Source organism: Acromyrmex echinatior, chromosome 10 (genome assembly GCF_024713525.1).
Source record: "Acromyrmex echinatior isolate Ae372 chromosome 10, ASM2471352v2, whole genome shotgun sequence".
Lineage (NCBI taxonomy): Eukaryota > Metazoa > Arthropoda > Insecta > Hymenoptera > Formicidae > Acromyrmex > Acromyrmex echinatior.
This window is the reverse complement of record NC_141861.1, coordinates 6,973,312-7,000,957: the sequence shown is the minus strand read 5'-3', so window position 1 is coordinate 7,000,957 and position 27,646 is coordinate 6,973,312. Positions and strand designations below refer to the sequence as shown.

The 27,646-nt window shown below is 33.9% G+C and overlaps 1 protein-coding gene across 2 annotated transcripts in view; it reads right to left on the bottom strand.

Annotated features, from left to right (window-relative positions):
• The window catches only part of stet (stem cell tumor), a 429,808-nt gene that overhangs the window by 32,256 nt on the left and 369,906 nt on the right, over positions 1 to 27,646 (bottom strand). For both annotated transcript variants that reach the window (XM_011063469.2, XM_087410217.1), the window contains exon 7: positions 8,631 to 8,773. In XM_011063469.2, coding sequence (XP_011061771.1) covers positions 8,631 to 8,773 — 143 coding nt within the window. The remainder of the gene's footprint in view (positions 1 to 8,630; positions 8,774 to 27,646) is intronic.

Sequence of the window (27,646 nt, the reverse complement as noted above, 5' to 3'; positions counted from 1 at the left end):
ACGCATCAATAACCGCGGAGACTCACAGATATTTCATTTATTGAATTTTAACAATTTATTGTCAACTTGATAGAACAAAATGTATGATCAATTATCAATTTTGTAAAATGTACCATTAAAAAATGTATGAATTCACATATTAGCGCCATAGTTAATAATTTTATACGATTATTACTACACTGAAAGAAACGATTGGCTGCTACAGCAAATTAAATGATAAAATATGGCATAGCATTTTTAATTGGCTGCAACATCGTCAATTAATTACAATATCAAAATCCTATACTGATATTACAAATAGGCTAACGCAATCAAAAATTGGTTGCTGCAACCAATTAAAAATGCTATGCTATATTCAGCCAATCTTTTCTTTCAGTGTAGTATAAATTTTGTAATTATATATTTATTAACGATATAAATATCTTCACAGTAATATACATGTAAATGCTTCTACTTAAACATTATTCATTTACTTAATAAATAAATTGTTAGCTTCATCATTACATGTGAGAGGAATGGTATTAATCGGATAAATTAATGTTTCAACGGAATCAATATGCATACTCTAGCGACGTGTCCGATAAAATCGTGTCTACCATTGAACAATGGCACGTCCTCTCTCGCAATCAGCAAAATCTGCCCTCAAGACATTCGAGTCACGATAAGGTTCTCAGACTGACTGCGCCAATTTCGGTTAATTGGATACCAATTAGATGAATCTCGGGCATTGCGACGGCGGACGAATTACGACGGATTTCTCGGTTTTCACGTGGGTATGATTCCCCTATCTGCTCAGCTTTTTCCTTAGCCATCTGTTTTGGTCCATGACGGGGGCGGAGGTAGTGTCGTTCGAAGACCGAATTTCCATTCGACGAATGACGGTAACCAGTCTCCTACGATGAATATCTATTCGTTTCATCGTTTTCGTCCTGTCGTCCGGGAAGAGAGAAGAACCAACTTTCAATTTCGACGATTGCGTACTTACAATGAATCACAATGCGATCGATATTTACTCTACGATAAATTGCTTACCGCAAAAATAGTGAATAGTATTCTGAGGATAAACAATGATCAATTTAAATATCTAAAGTTCTTTTTATTTAATTCGAAATAAAAAAAAACTTTCCTCAAATCGTAAGAATTTTAAGCAAAGTTCATTTAAGATTGCTACAAAAATGTTTGTAAAGTGGTTCATAAGTGATTAATATTATTACATAAATTATTGATCGTTTGGAGGCTATATTGAACCTTCAGTTTGTTTTGAATTGTTTAAAGAGATTTTTATATTAATATTATATAAAATAATTGTATAGAATAATAATACTGAGAATCTAAGGGCTCAAGATTTAGATGTTTAAATTCTTATTAAGCATTTTTTAAACTTTTCACTAAAAAAAAATCAACTTTATATTCACAGAGATAAAAAAAGAATTAAATGAATTTAAAAGACATTTGAAAGAAATGAAAATTTGAAGTAATAATTACGGAGCACTTTCAGACAATAAAATATTAAAATAACGTCTATCTCATCACATCTATAAGCAAACATTTATGTTTAATTCAACAATTCGATAATTCGCGGGAAACCGAGATCATGTAAGCAGATCAGAAGTATTGTATTATCGAACACGGTGGTGATGATAACTTCATACAAAGCGAGAACGAAGAGATAAAGTTCTCCAGCAAGTTGACTCTAATGTTCCACGGGAGCAAGTGGTTTCGTCAGCGCCTCTAACTACTTGCTAGTAGTTAATTACGCGCCGAAAACTTCTTACTCACGAAAGACGAAAGCGTGGACGATCCCATCGACGGTGATGTCTCAGCAGTTCGTGAGTTTGTCTCGGTGAAATCTCCATCTTAATTCTATCGACAGATTCTTTGACCAATTCGGCGTCAATCTTTCCTCAACTTGTCGTGACGCTGATAGTTCTTGAATTATAAGCGATCGAATGTAAAAGAAGTTTGACAGATTGAATCTTTACGACGTAAAATTAAATACCTTATTATTATAATTTTTCAAATATTTGAATAAATTTTATTTTATTTGGAATCCTAAGTATCATATCATTAACAAGATGTTTGTTGCAGAAAAAGAGGAGGTTGTTATGAAATAGATAAGATTATGGAATATCACGATATCTTGTTTAGTTTATTGCGATGCAGCTTCTGAGAGCAACCATCAAAATTACATCTTCAATATATTAGTTGTTTAGTATTTACTGCGTTGTAAAAGCTGCATTTCAATTTTGCAGGTAGCAGACAGTTTTGCAAGTGTTTCTTTACATAATTTTGTAAATGTAAAGATGTATGTTGCTATTAATTTTATAACCTTAGTCTAATTTGAAGGCTTTAAATGTGGCTTTTGAATGGTATGATTAAATTAAATTTGGTTGCAAAATGTGTGCATATAAAGTTGTATGAGTGTAAAGTACTATATATTAGTTGGAGATATTTTATATTCCCTCTTTTTATTTCGTAATATTACCTTTTTTATTACCATAACCTTTTTTCTCTTCAATTTTTTGTAAATTGCATTCGTTCTGTATATTCAAAGAACTTCTACCTATGGCATAATTGATATTACTTTATGTCTAACAAACTTGTACCAAAAGTAGTTACATGAATATCTACTGATTATAAGCTATTTCAGTCAAATAAAATGGAATTCCCCTCTCTTCCTCTATGTATTATCGATTTACTGTTATTGTCAGGATTGGGAAGTAACTTGTAACGAAGTTACAATCAGAATTACTTTTTTCCAGTAACTATAACTTAATTTCATTTAATTTTTTCTATCTACAAGCGTAACTTAACTTAGTACATTTTTTTTGTAATTAATAACTAAATTAAAGCTATTCTTTAATTATTTTATCAAATTTATTCGTACATCGACTGATGAATGTTCGATGAATAATCATTGATTCCTTGTGATTGGAACATATCTTTATCCTGATCTCATCACACTCTGTAAATATATATAAATTGAGGACTCTTTAATACGTACACAGTAAATAAAATAATTTAGAAATATTATAAATGTATAATTTAGAAATATTATAAATATTATAATCTTATATTTAAAATGCGAAATCATAAAAAAGAAAATTGAAAAGTAACGACATTTACTTTAAGTAACACACTATTTTTCAGAATCGATAACTTGTAACGATAACACTAGTTAGTTTTATCGTTAAAAAAAAACTATAACCGTAATTATTTACTTTTACAAAGTAACTTTCCCAATCCTTAATGTAATATCTAATTGTGATTAATTGCGATTCCGCAATGATCCCTTTTGGAAGAGGAAAGACTGAATGTAATCGCGTGTGCAATTTGCTTGGCAATCTTCCACAAGAATTTTCATTCTCGTGGAGAACGGGTGGCGAAAGTTTCAGCCCACGTGGCGCACGTCGCGTGCACGAAGGGCGAGGAATACCGCCTCTCGGTGATATTAAGGGGCACAGCCTTCGGCACATTTATGCGACATTAAAAGGACTCGCGGCATAATGGTGTGTCGTGCATGCATAATGCCGCATCGGCAGCGCGCGAGTGACGAGGTCTTATAAAGGCGATGGGATGGTGGACATCGTTATTTAAATTGAGTTACGAGTCGAGAGATTCGGGCGTATTCTTTTTTTCCCTTCTTCTCCGCAGTGAGGAACTTCGGCATGATTTACGGAGCCCGAAAGATGCCGCGTTTGCGAGCGTTCTCACGAAGAAGACAGCACATTATCTTACGTTTGCGTGTTGCACCACTAGTAGCACTATATAAATTTTGTTGCAAAGAAATCTAGTATATTTAATTTTTTATTTGTGCGTATTAATAAAGAAAGTAAAGAGAAACTTAAGTTTCCGTAACTAAATTAATTAAATTTAATATATGTGTGTATAAATAATATACAATAATAATAGTATAATTTTAATTATTTATATTTGTAATTTAAAAAGTTGCTTTTCCTTCAAACACTGAAAAAAATAATGTAATATTAACAGGATTATTTTAATTTAAAATAATCTTGTTAATTCACACATTCAATAACATCATTAATAAAATAAATAAAATTTTATTAAAACAAGAAAGATGACGTATTTGTTCCATTAATAATGTTATTGTGTGAATTAACAAAATTTTTAATTAAAATAATGCTGTTGATTATTTTTTTCAGTAGATATATAATCATTAAAATGAAAGTTGCCTCACGCGGTAATGTAAATAGTACCAATATACTTACTACATGCATCTATTATAAGAAAACATTAACTGCTTAGCGTGATTTTAGGTACCAAAGAAAATAAAAATTCTTCGTCACCGGATTCTTGCAAGCCGCGTTTTTCAAATATGGACGAACGAATGTCCAGCGACGATTCGGGCGCAACAAAGCGTCCTCCGTGAATTCAAGCTTGATTCGTACGAATTGATGTACCACAGGCGACGAAATGCGGAAGCGTGTCCTGTCTCGAGCGTCGCGATCTTTTCGGTGCGGCTCCGTGTTTTGCGGACTCAGCGATATCATTGTGTCTGCTCCGACAACGCTGTCGCGCGCGTTGACTTCCCGCAATTACGGCGATTGTCTCGATTTTTCCGCGCTTCCGGCTTTCTCACGCGGCGAACATGAAGAAAGAGGGAGAGAAGGAGACGGTGAAATAGGACAGAATCGCGACTTCGGAGCACGACGGCAAAGACAGTTTTCACATTAATAACGGAGGAAGCTCGATAACGTCTGGCGGAGGTAACGGGCGTTACGCGGAGACGGAAAAAGGCGCTCGATAGCGCGAGCCATCTTGTTTTTATAATTAATCGCCTGTCGCCCGGTTGAAGCGTCAGACTTTTTACTCGTCGATTATGGATCGCGCTTTTGGTCTCTTCTGGCAGCTCGTGTGTCACCGCTGATGCATTATACCGCTTATCATAACCTCGATTTATACCAATTAGCGTAAGCGACACATAATGCTCGCGCGTACATGATCGATCCGAGAATCACTGACGTCAATAACATGAATACAAATTTTTTAAAACCGATTGCTCTATTATTCTTATTCTTTGCCGCGATATACTTATGGCTTTCTCAAGATGCAATTTTAAATGTATCTATCCAGATACGTGTAGAGTATCTTCCCCGGAGATCCGTCCCACGAACGAATTCATCAGCTTTTACGAAATTTATCTTCGACTTACCGCGCGCGTTACAACGTATATCTTATCTTTCTATCGCTCCTGATTTCTTTCGGGATCACGTAAATGCTTGGAGAAATGACTTTTGATGGACGCGCGTGGGGCGTTGCTCGCATTAATAATCCAACTGCCGCGAGAGCGCGAATCGATGAAAGAAATAATCAATAAAAAGAAAGAAGTTGTGCAGTAAAAGAAGTTTAAAAAAAGGAGAAGGATCGAAGTAGAAACAAAGAATATTAGATACAATCAGAGATAAACGAGACTAAAGTCCCATTTGAACAAATTGTGTAACAGAAAATAACGGTGTAATACTAGCAAGTTAAGTATTATAGCATGTAGCATCAAGAGATTATGAGAATATGGACAAATTAGGTACATTGAAACCTCGTAATAACGAACCTCGAATTAATAATGCATAAAAACCTCTAATTATGCCCTTTCTGGGAATGTAGTTTAATTTTAATCTTTAGTCTAATTTTAATCTTCAACTAACTCTTTATCTTTTTCTAGTTTTAAGAAGTAAAAGAAGATAAAGAGTAAGTTGAACCGAGATTAAAGTTAATCTACAATGATAGAAACGAGTATTAGACGCATGTAAGTAGCGTGAATACCAGACACACACATACACATACACACACACCAACAAGATCCTGAATTTCACGGTTTAAAAGTGAAATGGTAACAACCGCGTTATTACGTTTAGAGTCTTAAAAAACATGCGTTATTTCAATATACATATAAATATAAAAAAATGCATAATAAATAACAAGATTAGTATCAAGAAAAAGAAGAAAAGTTAATGAAAGAAACATTAATAACCGATCTACAAAAAAGGGAAATCAACACAGGAAAAGATAAGGTGAAGATAAATGCAACGTGCAGAATGCAAAGAGAAATAAAAGATAAAAGGAATGATGCGTTAAATAAGGAGAATCTAATATCAGAAATAGAATAGGAACAAAGAGAATAGTAGAGAAGAAGGTAGAGAATAAAAGAAAGGAAGAGCGACGAAGATTGGGCGAATGCATACTTTCTATAGGAAAGAAAACAGCAGTGAGGTCACTCTTATCGTCGTTTCCATACGCACGTACGGAAAACGGTCGTCTTATCTGGCGTTTCCATGAATAATTTAGAGAGCTTCGCGTACTGAAAACTACTCTGTCGGCGAGAGAGAGAGAGAGAGAGAGAGAGCACAAGCATACAGAGTCATCCGTCGGTTTCATCTCTCGATCTCTTTTCATCTCATGGGAGAGAGTATAGAAATGTTGATGCGTCTAAAGGAATGCGAGGGTTGAGAGAAGCCAAGAGGAGAGCAAAAAAGTCGTTGGGGAGAACAGAAAGTGGTGGTAAAAACCAGAGGGAGCAAGCGAAAAGAAAATGAGAGCAAAAGACACGGTGGAAAAATAGCTGTGAACGAAGAAAGCTGCCACCTTCTCCCTGTGCTCCACTTTACCGCGGCATGAGAGAATAAAACGCATACCGAAACGCTTATACAATTTTGTTTCCTACATGGCGTCGCGTCGTTCGAATTCAATCGATGTGACGTGCGACAACGTGGTACAAGGATTGCAATTGACTATAATTAATTGAGTGACTCAATGTCTAACGTCCATGATAGACGCAGGTGGTTGATCGTAGATGCACAGAGTCGCATCTGTTTCGTCCAGGCAGATCTCGTGCACGCGAGTATCTTACATTCTGCAGTTTGTCTCTTGTAATCATAAACAAATTTTCTAGAGAAAGAAAGGGGTTTAAGAATGTATCAGGTGTATAGGTTCTGTGAAAAAGACTGGAATTGAAAATTTATGCTTTGCGTATAAAAATGAATGTTATATACATGTTCAATTAAAGTTCATATTTATAAAATTTAACAATACAATTTTATAGTTTAAATAAAAATGTTTTCATTTTATCTCAAAATTATTTTTTAAAATGCCTATTTCTTATTGAAATAATTTTTGATTCAGGTTCTAAAAATCGCTGCCAAACTTTTTGAATTGTTTTCAAATACAATATAAAATAATTTATAATTATTTCATAATTTTTTCTTTTTGTTGTAAAATAATACATTCTTAAGTAATGCGAGATAGAGCTGTCAATTTTAATCTTCTTACACATTAAATGTTCTTCAAAATTAAGATTTGCTTTAAAGATTTGATATCGTGTCACTTCCAACAGCACATTCGATATTTTATATACAAAGAAAGTTTCTTTCTAATAATAAAATACGTGAAAAGTCTATCTGATAACGCACATTTCATTTTCTTTATCTATTATTTTACTATATATTTATAATATTTTTCTTTCTTATTTATTTTCTTTTATATTTTTCTGAGAGCTTTTCTTTCCTTTTGATATTCCGCGAAATCCAGATATGATTGCGACCTGCATTCTTTATTGTTGACAAAACGTAAAAAGCATATTGCATACCTTTTTTGAACAATAAAAGATATGGTTTTGTGTTGAACTAAATTTGCAGAACACGCGCGAACATATGCAATAAGTAGGTTGATTCTGCAAGTCCGCGAAAAAAGAGGTAAAAAAAGGAGCGAAAAGCACGACTGGGACGTTTATCTTGATCCCTTTTTTTTAACTACCATAATATCGTGATATTTCGCACCACGACGCCATTATCAATTTCAGAGTTTCGGTTTGATTCTCTTCTTTTCTTTTATATTACAATTCATATTACTGTAAATATGATACGACAATATCGCGACGCAATATCACAAAAACGAATGATATTCCGCCGCAACGCTTAAATTAAATTTTATTATTCATCGCCGATAATAATGACGTTTTCAACAAATAATGGAATCTATGTCTATATGCCGTAGACCATTTATTTGAGCTAATCGGGAGCCAAGATTGTTTGGTGAATGCAATTTTTGCGAGACGAAAAATGCGTTCTTCACAGTTGTCATCGCTCTAAAGTTTCGAAAGTTTTATCGACTCGCTTTGGGCTCTCTCTCTCGTATTTTTCTAGTCGCAAATTTGCCTGCGACATCCTCGATAACTTGAATGCGCAATGACGCAGATTTGCTTTTGTAACCATTAGTGCGAAAAACGTTGGTTTGGAACGTTACATAAAGTCGCGCTGATACGTGATATAAAAGCAAACGTGTGCTTCTCGAATTACATTGGCGTTTCTCTCTCTCTCTCTCTCTCTCTCTCTGTGATGATAGAGAAAATTAACGATGCACTTGCATATCACGAAGCAAAGAGAGAATCGAATTGCAGACGCGTTCTGGCAGGGCACAAGGATAACGCGGCATTGAGAGATCCGATCGAGAGATCCGATATTATCGAGATATGATACCACAAATATTCGTTAAATATGTATATTCGCGAGAGACACGCTTGCAATTACGCAAATAGCTGAATCGAGATGGAAAAAAAAGATCGAATGCGCAAAATATCCAATCAAATGTCGTTAATAAAGAAAATCACGACTCACCCAGCGTGCAGGAACATGTAGAAGGCAAACCTCCAGAGTTCGAGCCGCTTGTCTGGTCTGTAAATAAAGACACTGTCGATCGGCACTGGCCCGGAGGGATTCACCTCACCCATCGCTACTGTATAGTACGTGAAGAAAGCAAGCTGTAACAAAAAAATAGAATAAAAAATAAATGTCGAGGTAGATATGTATATAATGATAAATGAAGGAACTCCGCAATAAAGCTTCACAAACGTCAAATTTATAGAAGTTACTATCGAAGAGGAAATACTAAAAAAAGCAACAAGTACACTATTATACTTTAAAAAAATACAAAATTATTATTTCTGTTACATAATTTTCTAATTTTATATACCTATGTATACAAAACATGGGAATACTAAATTTTAAACAGAAACACATAAATCTTATATATATCTGTTATGATAAATCGATATCCTTAAAACTTGGTAATTTATTTCTTATCTATTTCAGTTAATCTATAATTTGTTATACTATTTTTAAGATAATACTTTGGCAACAAATTATTCTGTCTGAAGTCTAATGTTGTAAACGTTTTCTTAGGCAATTTGTTCGAGTTGTCTTTTTCCGCACAAAAGAATCGTAAATGACCAGGCAGAAAAAGAATACGGAAAAACATCAAAGAGGGAAAGAAAGGGTAAACCAGCGTGTTAAAACAAGTAAGATTACTCGAACTACGTGGAGTGTTTAGGGTGCGTGTGATGGATTAGTCACGCAATGCAAAAGTGAATGATGCGTGTTTCATATGGAAATGCGCGTCTCAACTTTGCGCTGTGTTAATAAAAATGAATCATTTCTCTCTCATGACATTTAGATGCTATTAATAGATCTTGATAATATATGAAGCGAAAGTTATTAACATTATCAGTAGAAATTAATTTCTCTCGTATGACATGAAAAACGTTATTCGTTTCGATACTATCATAAAAAAATTATTATATAAGTATAGCAACCAAGATTTATTTTAAACAAGATGATAAATCGAGATAGAAATTCATTCAGCATTGCAAATTGCAAATTTTAAACATGTTTTCATTAGAATAAAATTTGACAATTTTGATACTGTAAAGTATTTTGTAAACTATTTCCTATACATTCAAGTATTTAAATATTTAATAATATTTCCAAATAATATATACTCACAAATTATCAAATATAAATAATAAATACATACGACATACAATGGCTACCAAAAGTTTCTGATCAAGAAATAATCATATTACTCAGATAAAACATTTTTATAAACAAAGATTTAGTATACAAAAACTTAATATATTGTAGTAAAATATATTTTTAAGTTGATTGTATAACAATTGAAATTTTATTAACTTATAATATAAACTGAAAAACAGATCGACAAAAGTTATCGTAAAATTATATGTTGGTTGAAAACTTTTGGTAGTCACTGTATAATACATATATAAATAATAAACATAAACAATGTGTTAATGTCTACCGCGTGTCTGCTCAAAATCACGCAACAAAAGTTACGTGATGGAACGCAACTAGAACTCATTTACCTTAATCACGCTAAAACACTGTACTGCATTCGTCTCTTGTGCGGTGCCTCGTGTAAGGGATGACTAAGAAAAAAATGGTGAAATCGGACGCGCAAGTGAAATGTATGCGCATAAATTGCGCAACTCTTTGCGCAATGCCATCGGCGTTGAAAGGGTTAATCAGCGAGGCAGTACTAACCAAAAGGTACATTGAACTTTTATAACGACAACGATAAAGATGTCGACCCGCGAGTGGTTGTAAAAATGCTCAGCTAAAAGACACGGGGAAATAAATGGAAAAAAATCCTATGCACGCACGCAACACGCACGAATGCATCGCGTTGCATGCAGCGTATTAATATCTTCGCCCTGATATGAACCGCATTCATAGTTTATGCGAAGTGACATTTTTCATGAATAAAAAAATGTGCTGTTTAAATTAAAACTAAAAAAAATCTATAAATTTTTCGTAAAAATTCTTGGATTTACTCAAAGAGCTTTCCGTAAAAAAAATTAGTCGGATGTCATCAACATTAAAATTTATCAATTTTAAGATTATATACATATAAATAAGTTTTTTTAATTTCAATAAAAATTAAAATTATGATAAAATAAAATTAGAAATTATTTACTCTATTTTACTCTATCTCTGTTAATAAATATTGATTTTAAATATGGATTATTTCTCTAGGACGGCATTGTGTTTATATAACAAAAAAATTTTTACTGTCTGCTTAAAAATGACTTACAAGTGAAGTTATTCTATCGATATTATATAGACGATCAACATACATCAATATATATCGATTAGAGACACTATATTTCAATAACTGCTACATTATTATATTCAGTTCTTAAGTGTGATTAATCTGCACAGATCCTGAATTTATCCCGAATTTAATTTTAAAATGAACGCTGTAAAGATGCAGCATTCGCTTCTAGAGAGTTAAAGAATCTGTGAAGGCAAATTTCGTAAAACACATCGATATTGTAGAAGGCTTTACTATTGAATGTTAAACATTGATGGAACTCGTTTCGAGATTCCTCTCTTTTCCATCGATCAAAGGAATAGTATCGACGCAACTAAAATGCAAGAAGTTTCACGTGTTACGCAGACATTACGGACACATGTCGCCGTATCGCGTCGTGCAAGGCGGGGCATCTCTTTCTCGATGTCGCCGTCGCGACGCCGGGAACTTTCGGAATTAAATCGACGGCTTCGCAGTGCGAGCAGGCGAACCGTAAATAAAAGCAAAAGACGCGTTCTGTGTGCTACGGATTCGTGACTTGCGTTTGTAACGGTGACAGGGTATACATGACGGTCGTTTACATGCTCGGATTTAATTTCGCATTTAGCCTCATGCAAAACTACGAGGTCGGCGCGGCAATGAAATCGTCGTGTCGTGCAACCTGACGAATCTATCTGAGATTGGGCTTCAAAAATGCGGGTGACATGTTTAAACGGTTCTCAAAAGAAAGAGAAAAAAAATTACTATCCGTTTTCACAAAACTCGCGTTCACTATCGCGGTGCCCGTTCGATTGAATGTTACTTTGTGTCGTGTGCAGACATCTGCATATTGACATTCTTTTTGAGTTATCATTCTTAAAAGAGAAATATTTTTTTTAGTTTATTATATCTTTCTATTGATAAATTGTGAAATTTAACTTTTAAACGGGTAGATGGTTACAGCATTTTAAGTTTAATTTTCTTTAAAACCTGTTCTGGAAAATGAAAACAAAAAATATTATCCAGATGGTCAATGCAATGCCCAAAGTTTTAAAGTTCATTTAGAAGAATATAATTAATATAAATTTAACTGTAACATAATACATAAAATATTAATAAAAAATGTAACTATAAAATTAAATTTTATTTAGGATATTTTGAGCATCCCCCTATCATTGTGAATCTTTAAATTTTTAACCTACAAGCTTAAAGATTAACATTACATATACAAACATAACAAGTTCGATCAAATGTTAATTAAGCTATAAAATCATCGTATTTGCAACGTTCACTTTAATACAATATTAAATTTAAGATAAATTCAGAATCCGTGAATAATTAATTATTCTTAAGAACTGAAAATGGAAATGTATAGCATTCCTTTGTTATTAATTATTAGGTGTTGGAATTAATTCGTAGCGTTTTACAAATGATGGAAAGTACTTTCATTAATGTATTTTTTAATGCTCATGTGAAATAAATAACATTCTTTCATTAAAAAACGCTACGAATTAATTCCAACACCTAATATATCACATTGCATTTTACTGTCATTAATTATTGAAACGTAATCATTTGACATTTGATGAATCTCAATAGTAATATTAATCCTAATAAAATGCATTATTATCTATATCGAAGGCTCATATTCAGAATAGACACAAATTTATGGAATTCTGGCTAATTAATTAATTAACATCTAATAACATTAATCTCTACATGTTAAATATATATGTGCATATATATATATTAATTATAATAATCATATTTGAGACAGCACCGACTGAATTATTCGACGTCTTTCCATGCAAAGAATCTCTATTCCGTCGTCCATAAAAGAACTCCGTAAAGGGATATTGCGCAAATATACAGAGACACGTCCCGTCGTTGCATTATACAAACTATCCGGCGTTTCGTAAATGACGGCGGCGATATTGCGCGGAAATATTAGAACGACTGAGAGCTCTTTACGCTGATACGGCGAATTCTTGTTTTGTTTAACAAGGAGAATAAGATAGTTCGAATGATCTCTCGTGCGTAAGAATTTTACATTTATTCCTCTGATGTGGCTTGCCGATATATCTACGAATTGTAATTGTCCTACGAAATACACAACTTATTTAAGAAATAATTATTCCTAATATACAATATACAATTGCAAAAATAATGCATTATAACACAAATATTTCATTTCATTAAAAATATTATCATAATTAAAACACATAATAAACGCTTCGTGCTCTCATATTTAGGCTCTCCTCTTCTTGATCTAATATTTGAATGCCTTCACGCACGTATGATTTACGTGTCGATGATCTCCTCAAGGAAGAGAAACTTTCTTCGTACGCGGAATTCTTTCGACGTCTGTCCCGAACGTTTATTACATCATAATGATCTCGATCGCTTAGTGAGTGAATGTAATGTTGCAGAGCGAGTCGCAGAATGGTCGATATAAATCAGCCAGCGTAATATTACGTCGGGGCGTAGCGCGACGGCCGCTTATACGCTGTATTGTTTCGGCAAAACCGGGGAAACATAATGGCGGAACCCTAAGCATAATACAGGCCCGGCGTCGCGCCGTTCCGAAGAGGAAACAAGGAGCCCGAGAGCGGGCAACAAATTGGTTTTAAGGCCGAGAAATTGCGGCGCTTTCCGCCATTGTGGTCAGGTATTAATTAGAGGGGAATTTGTTCGCACGTCTTTTCGTCCCGTTTTCGTTTCCACCCTTGTGCTGTCCCAGTCTTTGTATCGTTATTTTTTTTGGGAAACATCTCGAGAACGATATGACGAATTTTTCACAAAAAAAGATTTTCATTATATTATATTAAATTTCGAATAAATGCGAGATGATGTTTTTTTATCGCCTATAAAACGAAGAAAAAAAATAATATTAATAAATGATATATTTCATTGCCTTTCGGCTCCATGTCACACCGAGGATTATCGTGTCCAAAATTAGTTTGGGGATTCGGCGCACACGAGATGTAAATGGGATGAAATGTATCCCATCGCTATCGAAGTCTAATTCGTTCCGTAATTGATAAAAGCGCGCAACTAATAACATTTATCTGCGATTATACGCCAATGCCAGTACAGGTAGGGATAAACAGCACGTCGAAAATTATCGCAATACGCTCGCATGGTAGGAAGTAATTATTCGCTACAATTTCGTTTTAATTAGAGCACTTTGCGGATTTTTATCCAGTGAATAACGCAGGTAAATAATTACTCTTTCAATTACACAAATTTGTGGTACGCTTTAATGATAGTTTATTAATTGCTGCTATTGTGTACAGTTATAAGGATTAAACCAAAACGAGAGGATGATTATTACCAGAAAATAAACAAAACTATCATATTACTATATTAATAATGATATATACACCTGCAAAAGTAAAAGACAAAAGAATAGAAAAATGATTTCACCTAGAAACACAACCAAAGACTAAAAATTGTTTCAAGTATCTCTCGTGTGTTTTTTAACAATACACTACAACTGAGAAATTAAAAATTCATTTACCTTCATAATATTTTATGACATTAAAGACTAAACTGTGTTAAAATCACTGTCCGACAGCATTTCTGATTTTCTATCTCTAAAAATGCAATTTTAAAAGTACTTTGTAATAATAACTATCATGTTGCTTCAGTATTACTGCTATGTATATTATTCAGAATAATTAGATTTAGTTTTATCACGTAAAATTAAAGCTAATTATTCTGAATAATATACACAGATTTTTCAGCTACTTTGCTAGTGTGATCTTTTCCGTATTATGTTGACAGTAGGTAAAATTTACCATTATTTCTCTCAACATAATAAAATACTAAACTAAAAAATTGCTTCTTATAATTTTTCTTTATGTTAATTCTAGCAATAATTTCTCTCAATAGTTCCATATTATTGATAATTTTTAAAATTAAATGATATTTAATTTATTATATTTAAATTTTTGATCTTCACAGCTCTTAATCAACCATAGAATGAGGCTTTTACGAATAAATGAATTCTCGAAGCTATCAGTTATCCTAACAAAAACAATGAGAAGCACTCGGCATCGTGCCACATCAATAACAACGGCGCCTTTTCCGTCCACACCGCTTAATTTTACGGCAAGTGATGCATTTCCGTCGCTCTAATGGAACCGAGATCTCCAAGAAACGGTCTCAACAGCAGGAATCCACAAATAGCATTGCAAAAGTCGTTTCAGTGATGTAGCTAAATTTTTTTTTCATTCTTTTATGCAGATCTGCATAAAGTTCTTATATTTTTAGTTGCATTTTGTATGCAGTATTGTCTTATCAATTAGAAGTAAGTTACAATAAATTATAGCTAATAAAAAAATATTATTATATACTAAAATTAAATGTAATTTGTTTATAATAATTAATTTTAAATATAAATATACATATACTAAATAAATATTGCAACAATATCCTTACTTTAAAAAATTTTTTTATTGTACTTTTCCGGGTTTTGGATGTTTCCTACATTAGAAATAAGAAAGATGAGTTGATGATACTATTCCCGCGTACTTTTGTTAAGTACCTGCATAAATCTCGAAGAACGTGAGAGACGTTTCGAGGTTGCAAACGTCTCCAGTTAGATGACGTTGGAAGCACAAGAAAGGAAATAAAAGAGCAGAAGGAAGAAGGTTAAAGGGAGAAAAAGAAATTGATGAAAGAGGGGTGTGGGATAAGAGGTAAAGAGGAACGCCCAGAGGTACTCCTTATTCTGGGGGAGGGAAGCGGTAGGATGAGAGCAGGGAGGAAGAACAGGCACAGAGGAATGCAAATGGCCACGTCGGGCTCGATATGCAAAGGAAGAAATATTTGCGCCGCGCGCATCGTGGATAGTATTGCGTGAAAGCCGAAGCCAAGATCTTCCAGGTTCTTATCCCGTGAAAGAAACGGGGATTGAAAGAGAGAGGGGGTTGGAAAGAGCGGAAAATAAGGTTCGTCGTCGACTATTTGAGTTTTCCGCGGAGGCACAGCCGCGCACCGATGCATTGCGGGTGCATCGACACGCGATGCAACGTCACGTCGATGTAGCAGAAGCGGGAATTTTATCTTGAAGCGGTATCGCTACGAAGATGTTGACCGCGATAACAAGGCTTGCGTGATAATTTCGTATTGACCTGTTTTTTTTCCTCCCTATTTTCTCATTGATCCTATCGATAAAACACTCGAGAAGTATAGATTGTGGCGTTCGAGAAGTATCAATATGGATTCAACGGAAATTGACGACGTATTAAAACAATAGAATTTCTCACTGCCAAGGACTAAAAAGTATAAAAAAAGAAATTTAAAAAACTTTCCAGTAATTTTGATTATGCCAAAAGTGAAAATTACTGCATCGTTTAAAGTGTGCAGGTACGCTGATTTACGTTATTTTCGTATAAATACGATAACATAATGTAATATACTAAGCATTACCTTTATCTTAATTAAATCCGTAAAACTTTTCATGAACCTTCGATCGCTCTGTTTTAATTTCGATTTTAATCGAGTACAAAGCGATGTAGCTACATCGACACAAACGCGAGCTAGTAAATGTACTCTCACAGCCGGTAATGCTTTATTTTCTGAAAAGCCACCTGTATCCGTAACTCTTCGGAGTGCCAACGCGGATCGGCACGTGGATGCACTTTCCTTGGATGCACATTCATGGGCGGCAACCAATGGAAAAGCCGAGGAACGTTGTCGGCTTTTCCGCGGCTCACAGGGAGTTTCACGGTTGAATATCCCGACTGGTGCTGATAGCACCGCGTCTATCGTTCGTATTTTCCTCACCGAGAACGAAAGCTTGACGAGCTTGAGAAAGATTATCTCTGTGAACAACATACTTGTTGTCGTTCAAATAAAATAACATCTTATTTTGTATTTTTGCGGAAGTAATATTATTGCTCAACGATAGATGAAATAAAACAATAGCATACTTTATTGAAATAGCTAACAGCTTAGCGGCTATTTGTTCATTTAAATAGCGTATTTGTTAATCATAGGACAAAATATTCATTTCTTCAGTTAATTGAAAAATTAATAATATTAATATCTATTAAATATATATACAATTATTTTTTATTAATAATTAAATTAGATACGTCTCTTTTCCCGTAAAAAAAGATTGTAAGTATATGTTTGTAAATTAGTGATATTATGCTAGTAAAGAACATTTTGTATTTGTGTAAAACAGCCGACTCAAGTCCTTGTTAAAATTATGTATTAAATCTTCAATATATCCCAGTATTCTTTAATATAATGTGATTGTATTATTTAAATATTTTACTTTAATTAATATTCAACATTTCTTAATGTTAAAATAACACAATTTATGAGTAAGTGAACAAAAATACAAAAATGTTTTTCAAAACAAAATTAAGATAAATGAATAAAATATCCTTTCTATTCTTTATATAACAATATTATTTGATATTAAGAATCATTTGTTCTTATTAATTGAATAAAATATGTTAATTTTACTGAAGAAACACGACTGCTTACAAATTATGTTACGTTTTCATATTAGTTTTTTAATATAATGTTTATGTTATTTTCTAACATATTCATCTTGTGTTAAATTAACACAAAATTTGAGTGGCCCGTTCGAGACCACGTAAAATATTTTCCAACTGTAATTTGTTGTTTTAATTAGCAAAAACATCAAATATTATTTTATATTATTTAGGCTGTATCTATATATATGATTACCGAACATGTTCTTTGAAACTATTGAGTCTTCCTTCCAAGATAGCTACGTGCCATTGGACAGATATTACGGATTAATCTTCAGAAGAAAATAGAGGCGTTTAACTCTCTCGGTATAAAGTTTTCCAATTTCGGTGGACGATATCTAATCCCCGGTGAGCAACGTTTACCTCTTCGTCACACCATCGTGATGCCACGACCCCCAGCCGTTCAGCGTCGCGCCGGCCCTTTCCTCTCTTCTCCGTGAATTCTGGCGAATTCCACCGCGAGTTATGCAGACAGTACGGTAATTGTTCCATTACCGCGAGCCCCCTCTGCTCCCGCTGCGTAACGTATGGCCGTTTAACGGCAACTTTTACGGGTACTCCGTGTCGCAATTAACGTCGTATCTAATCCTAGGACGGCGATTAAGCGGAAACGCGAACGTAGACTTTTTCGACGCCCGCGAGGTACGGCGCAAAATTTCGACTCGTTATCTCCTAATTTCGAGGAGCTCTGCTATGTCACTAATGAAAATAACATCGCACGTATACGAATAGACATATATCCCGACGAGTATGTTAAAAATGCATCCAATTTCGCTTAAACCACCATCCTGGTACAAAATGTAAAATTAATTGATTATTTTAAAAATTCAGCTCCTTATATAATAAAAAATTATAATTAATGTAAGACAAATTGCGAATGTTAAAAATAGGGATTTTACAAAAAAAATTACCTTTCTAAATAATGTTTTATCGCTTATGGAAAAAATGAAAGAAGAAATAAATCTTCAAGATTTCCGCATGAAATTACAAGATTTATATATCCTAAATATTCTCGTAAATTTTTTCCAGGTCTTTTATGTATATCGGCGAAATGGGAACGTTAAACGTCCCTCGTCCTATTATCTTCTACTAATTCATCCCCACCACTCACTTTATTCGTAATTTAGAATTACCCTGGATATCGTAGACTACAATAGAGCGAAATAATCTCACGTAAACTTTATAACATTCTCTCATCTACGATGAAAAGGAATTACGAAAAAATTTCATTTCGCAAAGCATATTCAGGATCACAGCAAAATTTAATCCGTAATATCGCTATTGCCGCTCTTATATAGCGATAATTATTTAGCCGTGCTTATGAAATGTAAATGAGATATTACTTTATTAAATGCGCTCGATAAACGTAACGCTCATTAAATAAAAACAAAGCTAACATATATTCTGGAGGACAGACAGGTTTGGATACCGTTAATTACCATCGGAAACACATCATCATGTACATATAAGCAGTGTTTATGATGACTCAATAGATCGATAGTGTTAATAACGGAAAGTAATATATTAATTCTATTACATTCATTTACATATTAGCTTCGCCTCGGAGTAAAGTACAATCCGTAATATTTCATATCTTCGTATGAACAAAGTATGAGAGGGAGACGAGGGAGGAGAGGAGGGAAAGAGGGAGAGGGAGGGAAAGAGGGAGAGGGAGGGAAGGGGGAGGGGGAGAGAGCTGGATCATTCTCAGCACTTTGTTCATCTCCACTAATCGAGAATAATTTGCAATTGCATAATGCACTCGAGACTGAATTACGCTGCCAAGCTTGCCCTAGCTGCGTCGCAGAATGCGCAGCAGGAAGGATAAAATCGAGGTACAGCAACGGCGGCGGCAACAGCAGCGGTAGCGGCGGGTTGTTTCGAGGGTAAAGAGGAAAAATGAAGCAATTAACCCGAGTGTCGGCTAATGAAGCTTAATAAGGGTATCCCAGTTCGCGCAAGCCGTAATGCGCGGCTATATGCGCGCGCGTGTATCCGCGTTTTAATTAATACCCTCTTAGTCCAACGACATATCTTTCCTTACCGAGCGGTGTGCGCCGCCATTGTCTATTGTTTTCTCATCATAACGTTATACGCTCGGAAGCGCGCGTCATTAGGTGCGTTCTCTCAGCGGATCTCGTACTCGATCTTTCCCATCGCGCTGCAGTTTGTTTCTTTAATCAGGACAGTATTTTTAATTTAATATAGCCATGAAATACGCTTTTTGATATCGTCCACTGTTCAATCTCTCAATTTTTAAAGCTATCGTACATAAATTGACGTAAAAATGTGTTTAATATAAATATAAACATAAACGTATATATACAAACGAATTAAGTCATGAAATCCTCAATATTTTTTATTGTGCTTAAAGTAAGATCTATGTTTTATAATTCGAAACATTTGCATTTTACTCTTATATAGATTAAATCAGTGTACAACGACTTAATATGCAGTGCGCTTTAATGTATCTAACTAATTCGCTATTATATTGTAGTTTCACGCAAAGACAACACACTCAACTTAACTGATAGCGTATTCAATTTTGATTATTAACTGACATAAAAAAAAGTATATTGTAATCATTTTTTTTTTAATTAAAACATAGACATTAAAGAATGACAAGAGTACAAGTGTTTTTATTAATAAAAAAGTTATAATGAAAAAAACAGAAATTTTGAAAAATCTTTTTTTAAATTTGTATTTGTTAAAAAAATGAAAATAAAAGATTTCTTATATAGTGCTTAAAAAATTAGAAACATTAAATTTAAAGAAAAAAATACGCCATAATTAAAAGTTTCAAAAAATGATAAACTCGGATATGATGTACTCAGCATTTTTCAATCTTATTATTTAAAGATTATTCACTCATTAATGTTATTTCTTACGTTAAAGAAAAAGAGTATCATTACATGTTCCAATCTGTCAGGTAGATTAACAATAATCTTTAAATTTTTAGAATTATAGAATATCAACTTTAGAAAAAAAAAACTGGTGTGTCATACGAAAAAGGCGTTTATTAAGAGTTAACACTAATGCGTCACCATGGACATGAATTTGTTATTTGTTATCTCACGTTTACTACGTGGCATGTCACATACATCGGGAGGGGAGGGTGTAGATGCGAATGGAGCATGTCGCGTTTCGGACGCGAATTTATCTGACGCTAGATCGAGCGAGCGATTCTTTTCACTCAACCGAATGGACCTCCTCTTTCCCTGGACACCACGTTTAATTTTTTCCACATGTTTCTCATGACGTTTCGTCATGGTTTTTCTCAGTGATTGCTTTCCGATAGAATGATAAATGAAACTACTCGCACAGAGTATTCTAAATTTGGCACTTTTACGAGAAGTGCTAACTGCAATATCAGTCTAATATCCATTATTCATTATTGACAAAAATTTCTTCCAATATTAAGAATGTTATCAGATATGCAAGATATAAACTATCACTTATAGGATATTCATTTAGTTCTCAATAAAAAAAACAATTTTACGGAAATGTCAAAATTACAAAGATATCAAGATACATACTGAAAGAAAAGATTGGCTAAATATGGCATAGCATTTTTAATGCTGTAGCAACCAATCTTTTCTGTTCACCGTTTTACGTTACTTCGATACCAATGTTACATCAATAGATGGTTAAACACTTGCGTGAGGTTCATTTGCAAGTTAGCGATCGGTTACTCAGGTATATTAAAAAAAGTACAAGGGTTCCGTCGCATAAATTCATCCATAGTTTTAACGAGGTTTGCGTGCCCGTAGCTAGGAATTAAGCGCACTCTCGCCACTTTTATCCGTCCTCTGAAGTGTTGGTTAAATATTTCTTCTGAAAGAATTTTACAACGAACGAACGTTATGCAAGTGTTATAACAAAGAGGGAATGGAGAAATGAGGAGAAATGAGGATTGAGAGAAGGAGAGAAAGACAGGAAAATGGCAGAGATGATAAAGGTAAAAGCGGAATTAATTTATTACAGTCCTTCCGGGGGTTAGATAAAACAAAATGACACAACGAGGGCCTGCAGCAAAAGACAGTATCAACGAACAAAAAAAAAGCGGCGTAATAATGCCGAGTGGGTGGGATTAAAGGCAGGATTAATTAATTACTTTCGCAAACCGGTCCCACCGAATTAGTCCCTCGGAAGAGCGAACAAGGCGTGGAACTCTTGTCATAGTACGAATCGAATGGTAGATAGAAATTTCCAAGCACGAAGCACGCATCCATTCCTTCCCTTTTGATCTCTTCGTCGGATTCGGATTTCAATGAAGAGAATTCTTTAAATAACGATTATTGTAAATTGAAACGATTTCTATTAGAATTGTAAAAAAATCCAAATATATAACATTAAATCAGGATGCATTATTATGAAAATAGCCTGAGTAAGTAAAAAGATAATTTCATAACGTACTTAATTATTATTAAATAAATTTCCTAACTTTTTGTATCTATCATAAAAAATATTCCTAATAAAATAAATATACAATATTTTGTATAAAATGTACTTATAAAATCTTTGGTTTGTACACGAAAACGAGAATATAATACTTATATAATAATATTACAGAATAATATTGCAGTTTTATTAGTTTGTTTCTTCCCTTATAATCTCTGGATTCAAAACAAGTAGGAATTTTTTCTTTTCATAAAAAACGTATTTAGTATTAGTTAATAGAAAGAAAATAATTACTTATATACACTTCCATTACTGCCATATCAAATTTTAATGATAGATACTTCCGCGAGTGAAGTTCATTCTCGCTTCGAGAGACGTAAGTTATCTAAAGATTAAAAAAAAATAAATACGGAATCGAAATAATGGTTGGAAAGAATAATGGAAAATTAAAGGAGAATTAATTAATTACAGCTGGAAAATGTTCCGTAGGTTACGCTAGGCACGAAATAAGGTTGAATGTGCGTTCGGAATTGGAACAAAAACAATTTAGAGCGATGCAAACTTTATAAAGGAGTGGGGTAAGCAGAAGAGTGGTAAGCCGAGAAAAAACGAGAGAGAAAGAGAGAGTGTGAGAGTCAAGAGAGTCCAAGTTTTAACGGGGTAGAATGAAAAATACGATAGTTCAATACCCTCTAGGGTATAAAACAAAAAAGGTATTCTTGAATTTTTTAAGCGTCAGTTCATGTATTGATCTTTATATTCTAATCCAACAGAGATAGTATATATGTACACTGTATATATGTATACGTAAATCTTTAAATTTTTTTGGCAATTAATCCTTGAAACAATACAAACAAAACACTTAACAGATTCTACAATAGAGAACTAAAATAATAAAACTCTATTCTTCATAATCCAAGTAATCTTATTTTAACGATTTTTATTTACTAGTTATCTTTATATACTCAGAAAACACATTGATACATCAGCAGTTTAACGGTAAACATTTTTTTTCACTGTTTTCACAAAATAAACGCAGCCGATAGTAGTTGTTGGTGTATCACATAATTACATCATCTTACTTCGTTTCATGTTGTCCAATGGTGTCGTCGTTTAATTAACAAGCAGAAATATTCATATCCGACGGACGGAACGCACGCGGCTCCATGCTGGACCGCAAGCAGATTAAACGGTGCGAAAAAAAGAAGGAAAAACGAGGAAGGGGGGAAAAATGAGAGAATGCCGACGCGGTAACAGAGGCGCGACAAAAACGACGACCCGACGGCGCGTGCGACACGACCCGGGATTTCTGCGGAGTTTTCCCGCGTATTGCTTTCCGCTCCGAATCCGCTTGCGAGTTTCCTGCTCCTCCATCTGCGTCAGCGTCCCGGAGGATTTATGCATTTATACAGGTCGGACCGTGACCGCATCCGAGAATGACGCCGGAGGGTGCAGAGATGAAGCGACAGAGGAAGTGGAGGTAGTGGAGGAGGAGGAAGAGGATCTCCTCCCTCGATAATCGTCGTCGGTGTGTAATCGCGTTTGCACTCGAACCTGCGATTTATGACCAGTCACGTCAGCGCACCGGGACCGCGGCGCCGTACGCGCAGACGGTTTCCGGCTTGATTAATGCAGGAAGGAGTGATGGAAATAATATACAGCGTCCATTCCTCCCGCTGTTGGGCGTCAGGGTGCTCGCGCCGCTAATGGAGGAGCTTCTTCCTCTTTCGTTGATCGATGGACGCGACCTGCCGTCCACATAACGGAGTAATAAAAAAGTGCAGAGACAGAAAAACGATTCTTGCATTGTATTGTCGAGGCATCAGATAACGCGAATAGAAAGATAAAAAAAGAAACTAAATGATGTGTATAATCTTCATGTTTTCTGTTATCTATCAAATATTCTTTGAAACCTTTGAAACATTTGTAAAAATTGTATGTTGATATAATAAATTAAATATCACGTTGAAAACAATGATTGCAGACAACTATACTGAAAAAATGTACTAAATTTTAATAAATCATTTGTTTGAACAGTGCCAACTAAATATTGTAAATATAAAAATATATTTATTTTATACAAGAACTATTAATTTAATTATCATCTCTTTTTATTGAGTAAGTATTCATTCACTATAAATGTTTATTTGGCACTATTCAAATAAATATTCATTAAAATACAGTATTTTTTCTCAGTGTATAGTAATAATGAATTATATTTAATTGACAAAATAATAAACAACGAGAAATTTTTGACAGAAAGGAAAAGCATTTTTTTTTTTAAACAAAAGGTTTCTGATTTAGCAGCGTATGCACGAATCGACGCTAATCCATCGTTTCGATCTTGATAACTGGCCACTCGTTGCTGACAAAAAACCTCTTTCACGCTATACGAACACTAGCCATCTTTCCCGGTTTAGATGCTTTTTGTCGTTCGACGAGGAAAGGATAGACTCTGATAATACGAGGCCCTCCGTTGGTACCGGACGTGGATAAGCCGGTAGAAGAGCCTGCGTGGATATAAAGAAAGGGAACCTTAAGGATATACACCATCGCCAAAACGCTGACCAAAAGCGATCGAATCTACGCGTACCATGAATATTTCATGCAATATTTGTCTAAGAAACAAAGGATAATTCTTACCCGATAAAATCGTGCTTGTGCGCATTTCATGTAATATTAATTTTACGAAAAAATTTGCTATCGGCAGACAAGATCGTAAGCGAAATCCGGCGGTTGTTAGGAGCGGCAGAGGGGGATAGACCTTATGAATATTTCATGCAATACTTGTCTGTAAAAATAGGGAAATATTCGTAGGGGAGTCGCCGAAGTACGCCGGATCCAGCCAGCAAGCGAGCGAGCTCAAAGAAATATTATTATTGTTCGACGTGAGCACGCTTCGAAGTGCATGTCGATACGATCGGATATCTCGCGAAACAACTTGGGCCGAGGAAAAAGAGAAAAGAATAACCATTTCTTACGCGAAACAGTTTAATGGGTTTGTATTATTGTAAAGTAACAATAACGAGATAAGATAATTACAAGATACGATTATGATACGCGATTTATTCTTCAATTTCTAATAAAGTAGTACGTTCTAAAGAAATATGTTCGAATTTTAAATCATAATGCGAATATTTGTTCCTGCAGATAATAGAGTAGAAAGGATAGGAGCTTATATAAAAACTCTTACATAGTAACCGCGTTTCTGTATAAGAATTTAAAAAAAAAAAGATGCAAAAAGAATATTACCGCGACTTTTCTTTCATCTTTTCCATCACCCATGTGTGAACATTCATCCGTTATATTCCATCTTCTTTCTTCATACTTCCTCAGCAACTCGTGTTGTCGCTCCTTAGTGGAATGTAGAAGGAAGTGGCAAGAGCTATCTTCGAGCGCGCGGTATAATATTGTTAGGTATGCAAATTAAACCATTCAAAAGCTCTGATGAACTTCCGGAACTTCCAGCGTGCTCAAAAAAGGGGAGGACAGCGTGACAAAAGGCGAAAAAGAGCGAAGTTTCGTCACGTTGAAAATGGAGACGAAATCAACACGAGTTTGAATAATTAGTCTTGAATAAATTTGATGCTTTCGCGTTCTATGTCTATTTAAATGTGATAATATAGTTAACGCAGTAGTACGATGCATCTTGTTTTTGAAATATCAAGGATTATACATGTTAGGACATTCAAAGAAAAAACAGCCACCAAGGTGACAATTATGTTAAGTTTTTATATTCGGTTTTATACATAGAATTAATATATATATATATAGTTGGATAAACTATTTTATAGTTATTGCAACTACAAAATAGTTTATTCAATTATATATGAATTAATTCTATTGTATATAAAATTTGATTGTCGTCACTTTTATATAACATTGTTATCACAATGTTTTTCTCTAAGTAAAACGATAATTATTAGTAAAACAAGTAATTATATTCATCTAGTCGATAATACAATCGCAACGTTACAATATTTTATGAATATTAATCAATCCGTTAAAAACTCACAGGCTGATATTCATAGTCTATCTTGAATAATGTCTTAAGATGCAAATACGGTTTTGTGATTGGCTTAAGCTATGACATCTCAAGATTGTACTTAAGACCGTTTTAAATATAAGAACTGTCTATAAATACCGATCACGATATTTTTTTACACATATAAAAATATTTCAAAGAATATAAATCTATTTAATAAAAATAACAGGTATTAACAGTTATTACTTATTCAGTAGTATTATTCTAGATCGTAAGTCGTAACCCAGTAGTATTCTCGACCATTCTTCAGACACCTTTACTTTGCGATATCATTAGCATAAAATAATCATCGTGGCAACATGGAACGTGATTTCATATAAATTCTAAAGTTCGGGTAACGCAGTTTCGAAATCCCTATGCAAAGAAAAAAAAATGGAGAAAGAAAAAAATGGAAAACATAGAAAAGTTCGGTTTCAATTTCCACCTTCTGTATCTCTCGCGATTGTCTGCTCACGCTGCTTAAGCAAGAAATGAAAATTATTTTCATCCCTCGAGGAGTACTTCGAGAAGTTTGCGCGTGTAACTATCCCCGCAATGTTGTGTAATGTAACAGACTGTGTATAACACACTTCAAGTATATAATAATTTCTCTGTAAATTACGAAAGATATTTTGACTAACAATACGTATACATATATATGTATAACGTATAATAATACGTTTTTATTCGGTTATACAAAATATTCGGTTAATTAAACCACAACCAAATTCTTTCCAAAGTGTCATATTATGTACATATTCCGAATATTTGTTTGCGTTGCATACGATATCCGTTGTCAGAATTAGCACATCGAGATTTTTAGTAAATTGCAATGAAATGAGTAAAAAATCATCTCAATTTATTAAAAATCCTGTTATATAAATTCTAAGGATGGTATCGTATTCAGCGCAAAAATCCTAGAAATGCGTATTATGGCACTTCAAAGAGAAAAAAGTTTTTTAAAAACTTTATAATTATACTTACAGAAAATTTAAAATTCAAACAGTAATAACTTGATGAAAATAAGTTGTACAATCATGAACTAAATTCATTTGAAAGTTTTTAAATTGTACTTTCATATACTGTAGATCTTTTTTAAAAACAAGGTTTTAATTTGCCATAAAAAATATTGAAAATGGCAAAAAATGTAATTTTTATTTCATTTTAGATCAATTTACACGATAGCCTGACGTGCTACGTAAATTCTACCAACGGCATCGTATTCAGGGTGAAAAAATTTTCGGGAAATATTCTATGATACTTTGTAGAAAAAAAGGTGCTTTTTTATCGAAGGGTATTAGCAATAATACTCAATGAATCAGAAAATTTGGTTTCCAAATTTCTTCATATTCGTAAATCTGGAATCATTAGAAAGCTCACATGAAATAATTGCCATTTACAATTGTAATAGCAATTGTAAGAAGCGGAGAGATGTTAAGTATCTGTGATATAACGCTATTGTCGAACGTAATCCGACTGCAACGTTTATCGAAGTCATTAACATGCAAATCTTAGTGTAAACGATGTTATACTCGGCAAAAACAATTCCCGTTGCTATTAGAAAATACGTCTTTAAATTCAAATTCGTATATTTAATTAATAGAAATGTAATTAAAAGAAATTCGCTGCAGCAATTAAGAGCCGATATTATTCTACGTCGCAATTAAAACGACGCAGGTCAATTTGATGGATTTTTCGAAACAATTCGACCCGTTAAGGAAATTCGATTTCAACTTTCGGTCCTCGTTGATCGTATATAGTCGTTCACGAGATTTACATTGCAGAGAACGTCCACCCGTCTATAGGACTGTCGGAACCACCTCCCTTC